Source organism: Pimephales promelas, chromosome 19 (genome assembly GCF_988280905.1).
Source record: "Pimephales promelas chromosome 19, fPimPro1.hap1.1, whole genome shotgun sequence".
NCBI classification, from domain to species: Eukaryota; Metazoa; Chordata; class Actinopteri; order Cypriniformes; family Leuciscidae; genus Pimephales; species Pimephales promelas.
In genome coordinates, this window is record NC_142787.1 from 27,558,485 (window position 1) to 27,565,981 (window position 7,497).

At 36.6% G+C, this 7,497-nt stretch overlaps 2 protein-coding genes across 2 annotated transcripts; both read right to left on the reverse strand.

The window, feature by feature from the left end:
* Positions 1–1,024: 1,024 nt before the first annotated feature.
* Positions 1,025–2,260, reverse strand: nhp2 (NHP2 ribonucleoprotein homolog (yeast)). Its single transcript, XM_039693925.2, has 4 exons — positions 2,001–2,260; positions 1,769–1,838; positions 1,572–1,677; positions 1,025–1,477 (listed from the first exon to the last, which is right to left on the reverse strand). Exons 1-4 carry the CDS (start codon positions 2,149–2,151, stop codon positions 1,352–1,354), a joined length of 453 nt encoding a protein of 150 aa, XP_039549859.1. The 5' UTR covers positions 2,152–2,260; the 3' UTR covers positions 1,025–1,351.
* Positions 2,261–3,114: 854 nt separating this feature from the next.
* On the reverse strand, positions 3,115–6,941 carry grpel2 (GrpE-like 2, mitochondrial). Its single transcript, XM_039693924.2, has 4 exons — positions 6,789–6,941; positions 5,107–5,266; positions 3,820–3,901; positions 3,115–3,735 (listed from the first exon to the last, which is right to left on the reverse strand). The coding sequence occupies exons 1-4, from the start codon at positions 6,863–6,865 to the stop codon at positions 3,401–3,403; spliced, it is 654 nt and encodes a 217-aa protein (XP_039549858.1). The 5' UTR covers positions 6,866–6,941; the 3' UTR covers positions 3,115–3,400.
* Between the last annotated feature and the right edge of the window lie 556 nt (positions 6,942–7,497).

The window sequence follows — 7,497 nt, forward strand, 5'->3', positions numbered from 1 at the left end:
CTGCAGTCTTAAGCGTCAGCCGCCCTGTACTCTGCTTTTGGCAAATGGATGGACTGAAACCCCTCTCTTGTGCTTATATACATGATTTGGGAGTAAAATGTGCCAAAAAACAACAAACACCATGGGAGTAATAGCATTTCAGTATTAAATATTTAAGATGTCAACACAGACTAAACAAGCACCAGGAATCTGGGCCTAGTGAAATGAAAGAGATCCACAGTGGAGTCTGTTTATCAGTTTCAACACCTAACAGAAACTGTGTTGCCTCACCAAACAAAAAGACTCTACTCAACTTATGGCCTTTTTCTGTTTCAGTCATGAGCTTTGAGTAAATATATATGAGAATGATGAGTGACATTTTTCAAGTTTGGATACAAAATACAGCATATATCCAGAACAATGAATGAACTTCGGTGAGCAGTGTGTGAGTGTGTACCGTACAGGCTTGATGGCATAACCTCTCTAACGGAACGGAAGGAGTTTCTGGAAGGCCAACACTGCCACCATGTGGACATGCACATGGCTGTTGCTAGAACCACTGTTACGTACTTACGGCACGTACTGATTAGACGCTTTCCTGGGACTGGATCAACGTATTTTGTTGATAATGTAACAACATTCCTGACAGAAAATTTTACCCTAACAATATCCCTAAACCTAACTCTACCCATAAGTTATCCCTAAAATCAGAGGGAAATTATAAAATGAATAAAACTGATGTTGAAGCAACTTGGTTGTAAGCTGCAAACTTGTTCCTCAAATCTGATTAGTTCGTTGGAAAGAAGTCATCCATTACACAAAACCTGGTTTCACCAAGTATATGTTCCTGGATCAACATCTTTGTTGTAGGCCTACATAGTTGTACATGTTGTGAAATCAGGTTCTGTTAAGGACCTCTTTATTGTATTGTATTTTTTTTTTATTGTATTGTACATTGTATTTTAAAATTAAACACCATGTTACAATGCAAAACTATAAATGTTAAATTAGTACTTATCCAAAGAAACAGATGAGGAAAAAAAACTGTATTAAAAAATGTTTATTTTAACATTTCTTGGAGCTCTCTGATGTCCACTGCCCCAAAATCAAGTCATTGATCAACTTAAAAACAAAATCCAATCAATACAGAAATTATTACAAAGATCAACAGTAAAACAAGAGGCTGAATCAAGCTCAATCCACTCAAATGACATGAACCGAAGCTTCCTTTAAACAAATAAAGGAATCACAAATAAACAAATAAAGTCATCCACATAGGGTTTCAGATGCACTGGTGCACACTAACACCAAGCAAAATCACCCACAACCATCCCAAATTCATTTGTAATAGAATGATTGGATATACGTGTCCTTAGATTGGTTTAGGCAGAGATGTGACTTCCTCCAAACACTCATCATATGCTTCTTTATAATCATCATGCGGTTTGACCATGATAACACAGGTTGGCCGTTTGGATCCAGCTGACGAACCCAAATCCTGTAGAGAGAGGGATACACACACACAAATGAGTAATCTAACTCTGCACATTAAATCTGATTTGGAGGCAAACATAATACACTCCTGAACTTACAACTTTAGATGGGACATAAGCATAAGCCAGGTTTCGGTCTTCACACATGATTGGCAAGTGGCAATACACCTCGATGGGAAGAGTGTCTCCAGCAAATATCACAATACTAAAAGATGACAGAAAACAAGTGTTAAAAATAACAAAGCTCAACACGTGACCATCATACTAAAACATAAGGAAAATGAACCGAATCTTACCCAGTCTCCCCTTTGTTGATAAACTTCTGTACCTCTTTCACTCCTCGTCGAATCTGTTTAACTTTAGCAGCTGTGAAAAACAATGAATAAAATTTCTAATGAATAACGTTAACTGACTTGGAATCACGTATTCATTCAAGGGAATAACTTACAATCATATACAGACATGTTTAGTATACTTTTATTTAGATTTAAAGGAATTATAGTTGGGGAAAATATAACAAAATTGTACCTTTCTTGACGCATTTGTAGAGCTTTTTGCTTAGTTTACGCGATGCAAGCGGGTTTGCGATGGGGTTTATATTAGCTATTAATTCTTGGTATGATTTTTCTGTTCCCCCGGTCTCTTCCTCGACGGTTTTCTCCTTCTTTACCTTTGTCATTTTTCGAAACAAGGGAAAGATATAACTAAGAGATCAATTTTGTGTAGCAGGACAGAACACACGTGCAGCGACTCTTAACGTATTTCCGGTGTTTTTCGGCGGCTACTGTGAGTTCTGCTTGGAAACACTGACACCTAGTGCACGGAATGAACAATCTTTTCTCAAACAAAATAATGCCTAGATTTTATTCAGTCAAGGAGACCTCTGCCTCGCACACATACACTAGTACACGGAATGAACAATCTTTTCTCAAACAAAATAATATCTGGATTTTATTCAGTCAAGGAGACCTCTGCCTCGCACACATACACACACTCAAAACTAACCGTTTTCAACATTTACAAAGAATACATCTGTAAAAACCTCATTTTAAACGAAAATGTAAATAGCTTACAGTTTTTCTTCTCAGTAACCAAAAGTAGTAACCTAGCAGGGCAAAATATTACAAACAAAATAAATACATATAAATATTTCTGTTTACGTTATCTCCCAAACTTTGTTCAATTTCACTTTGGACGCATATCTCATGTGCATTTCTCATCTCCAAAAGAGAAAACTTCAAGCATTTCTTTTTTGGGTAACGATGGCCTACAGCATACTTGGCACATTCAACATCCAATAACTTTCTGGGAAGATTACAATAATGTTCTATATGTTAACATTAGTCCAACAATCTTACTGCATTTATTAATATTAAATCATCGTTAAAATGCTAAATCATGAACTGATATGATGTAGAATGAATAAATGAACATTAACCAAGATCAATAAATGCTGTAAACATGACTGTTCATTGTTAATATGATACCTACATCATTAACTACTGTTAAGCATATAGAACATTACAAACTGTTAGTAACTTTCTAATAGAAGTCATAACTGCTTTCCCTTCAAGCTTCGAAACTATTAATCACTTATAGAAACCACCATGACAAGGGTGTAAAGTGCATTTTTCAGAGTCAATTTAACACCAGGATTCTTATTATACCGTCTTTAACACACACACAAAACAATAATGAATCTTTCCAGACATTAAATTGGCATTGGACATTTTGTAAATCTGGGTTCAACATAAACAAAAACTAAACTAAAACACAGCCTAATTTATCTGTGTAGGGTTACAAGTTAGAAAACCATTTACAAATATATATAAATAACCATTACTTCAAAGAGTAAGTCAAATGTGTAGTTGTCTAGAGATGCAAGAACAAACTAACAGTTGAAGAAAATATAAAGGACCAAGGGCCTGTCACTGCTCCTGCGTCTTCACAGCAATACCCACATGGGCATGGCGAATGGTACGTCCATGTAGCATGTAACCATCTTGCTTGACCACAGCTACGGAGCCGGGCTCCACTCCCTCTGCTGGGGTGTGACAGACTATTTCATGCTGATAAGGGTCATAGGTGCCTCCCACTGGGCTCATCTTCTCCAGTCCATGTTTGCTGAAGACGTCCTGCAGCCGCCCTTGTATGAGTGCCAGGTATTGCGTCAGCTGCTGCACTCCATCTCTCTCCTCAACTTCTGCACTCTTCTCTATCAGGTCTGCAACCTCCACAATGTCACGGCAGAAACTCTGAATCCCTGCAGGGGGAGCATAACGTTTAATGCAACAAAGAAATCTCAACACCTATAAGCAATATGTGTAGCTAAAATAAAGTAGGTTACCAAATTGTTTGGCGTCCTCAACAAATTTCTGTGTTCTTCTTCTAACATTGTCCGAGTCAGCCAGGGCTCGTTTGTATCTCTCCTTTGAAAAGTACAAAGATTAGCAATTACCAAAAGCAAAAATGGAAAAACAACAACTGATTAAATTATTACGAATTCCATGGCTTTCTACGAATTTTTGAGACGTTAATTGTTTTACCAGTTTTCATCATGAAAAGTGTTCATTTTTATGAGAAAGTCTATATTAAAACTGATTTAAAGTAGAACTCCGGTGAACAATGAACCTTTGGTCTAATAAAACATCGGTACCTAGTCGACCGTTCTCTGAGATTTGTTTTTATGGTAATTGAATGTAAAGAGTTTTATCTCTAAAAACTGTTCAGCATATAATGCTAGTAATGGGGGCATTAACTAAGTAAAAAGAAATCGCTTGTTTATACCACTAACAAGGCTCAAAATAGCCCCACACTCACACAGTAACATAATGAGGGTCCCTGAATACAAAACGAAGCATTGAGAACTTTGTAAGTGTACAGACCGTTTAATAAGAAGATACTTTATAAAGACAGTTCACTTCGCGTATACAGACGGGAGCCATCTTTGGAAATCAGTCACGACAAGTCAAACCACGAACATCATGCTGAGTGATCTGAACTGTATGAAGTTCAGCGAACTTCTGAACTGGGATCAACTTATCGAGACTGTTTTCTAAGATGGGTCCTGCCTGAGCTTCGAAACTATTCATCTATCTAGTACTATAATGCTAGTCCCCAGTACTAGCATTATACGCTAAACAGTTTTTAGAGATAAAACTCTTTACATTCGATTATCATGAAAACAAATCTCAGAGAACGATTGACTAGTTACCGATGTTTTATTAGACCAAAGGTTCATTTTGCGCCGGAGTTCTCCTTTAAGGTAAAATAAACCGTGAGTAAGAGTTGACATAATAATGTCATTGACCAAAAAAATAATGTCTTAAAGGGGAAAGTGAAATAATTATAAAACAACAATCACTCCGACTATAGTTGAGCAAAATAATCATAATTATCAATTTTAATCATTCATTGACTAAAATGCCCAGAAGTTTATAGGCCTGGTTTCACAGACACAGGCCTCAGTTTATTTAGGACATTTAAGTAGCTTTTATAAATGTGCCTTAAGTTTTTTTGTTTTTACTGGTGTGCATTTTGACCAACCTAGTCAATACAACAGCAGATAAATATTCCTATAATAAGTACAAGTACTTGACTGAATAAAAAAATTAAAAGAACAATATGAATTTACCGTGAGGTCATGAACCTGCTCTTCCAGTTTTCTAGCTCTCATCTCCAACGTCCTGACATGTGTCAAAGAGTACCTGTGGTCGTCTTCTCCATCGTCACCATGACAGTCGTCACCAGTACTACGATGTTCCGCCGCAGTGCTGAAGAGGCCTACAACGGACCTGGAGGAAAGAAAATTGCTAAGCATTATCACTGCATCAAAAAGAAAATTGTATTTTATATTAGGCGGCTTCTAAAACCTGTAAATCATTCAAAATACCTCTTTTACACCACAGTTAAAAGACTATGGTATTCAACATTATGCTGAACACAATACTGCAATGCTTACGCAACATGTTTCTTTATTTCTTCTTCTGCATAGAGATCTGATTGGAAATCTAATATAACACGAAACAACAAATAAATTTTTTATTTGACCCCAAAATGTGTTACATCATCAACACTTTAACCCTAAACACAGTGTTCTCTATGGTAGGCTACAATAGAGATAAATAGGAGCATTTAAGGTAAAAGGCCACTTGGATAATTGTTTTGCCTAAAACAAAACATAGCTCCAGTAATGCCACAAAAAGTTTGGCATAAGTGGAGACTGGGAATGGATTTGTTGTAATGGATGTAAAAAAAATGTCACAATGGAGATGTATTAAAATTATAGCCGATGTGTAAAGTAATGTAACAAAATAAGAGGTCCACACAAGACATGCGAGGTAGTTTTCACGAATTATGGATTCACTCCCATGACTTAATTCATAGCCACATGACATGATTTAATAACCAATCAATTCACACGTTTTAGTTCAAAAGTTCAAATATAATATACTGCTTATTTCAATCGTCAGCTGTATCAATCGCTTTATTTAGTATTTTATTTGACAGAAAACTGTTTTAATATATCTTAAATAAATAAAAAGCATAGTTTAAAAAAAATACAATTAGGGATGAGGGGGAAAATCTAAATAATCTTGAAATTGACATTTTTAATTGGGGTTCAATTTGATCCAAAAGATCAGATGTGGCTGAAGTTTTTTTGAGACAAAAGAGGATTGTGTCGGCGGCGTGTGCCGCGAACAAAGCGAATCAAACGGAATGCAATAAAGAACAATCATTATTACGAGTAATTACACGCTCACTCAGTTTAACATGTAAGTTAACGTTACAGTAAATGAGCCGTATGATTGATGACCAAGTTAACGTTACACTAACCCTGAAATATTGAAAAACCATTAAGAGTCTTTGGCGGTGTAACTTACTTACTAATTTTTGACACTATTGAAATACAGTTTGTAATAACATTTGTTACATTTAATTTCCCGTTTAAAGGACAAAACGTTTTTTAAAAAAACCAACTGTGATATCAAATGTGGCAGATGTGATTGATGTAGTTTTCTTGCTATGCTAAACAACATGAAAAAGAATTTAAACTAACGTTACAAAACTAAAAATGGTCGACGAAGTAGAAATGTCGCTTCTGAACAAAATGTAAACTCGTCTGGGTTGTATATTTATCGGTTACATTAAGGTTTGCGTCTCGCTAAACCGTTAGCTAAGTCAATCGTTAGCCAGTTAGCAGCGACGCTTCCCCACAACACTTAAAACGGTTAAATTGACGATAATATGAGCAAACCCCTATTTTTCTCGCATTATTTGCACATTTATCAGAATATTACTCTGTATCATGTTTACCTGGTGACCGCACTTGGTGTCAACCTGCACAAATCGATAGGATATCTTCTCGTTCTGGTCAGAAAGCGCACGGCCATTTCCTCAGTAGCGTATGTGGGTGGTCTGAGGGACGTGCGCGCGTGACCTGCTCGACGAGTCACTGTTCAGAATAGCGATTCGATTCACTAGAACAACTCTGATTCTCGATCTACTCTGGTTCTGCAAAAAGTGAAATCCTACATCTACGGTAATGTATTGACTATTGTAAATCCATTAAATCAGACAGGTGTTGATGTTTTTCTTTAGTACTGTATTTGACTGATTGAATCCACTACACTCTCCTTCAGATGGGTTATCATTCCTTTGTGTCCCAGGCAAGGACCACCCACCCAGACTTACGGAGACAAATTGGGGTCCAGGGACCCTCAGGGGGGTGCAAGTGAGTGCTAGGCGGTCCGAATAAAAGCCTAAAGAGAAAAAGTGTAAAAGGATTATCACATTTGGGGGTCTGGGGCATCTAAAAGATTGAAAACCTAACATAAAATTTTATTTGTACCATGGTATAAAAAAGCATTGATGATATTAACACTCCACATTAACCACATTGAGAAATAGATGTAGAATGCATTTTTTTGAGGAAAACTTAATCCATGGACCCCCAGTTGTCAACCCTGGATCTGCTTGATAAATGATTGATGAATTAATGCTGGAACCCAAAGGCCTTTTTTTT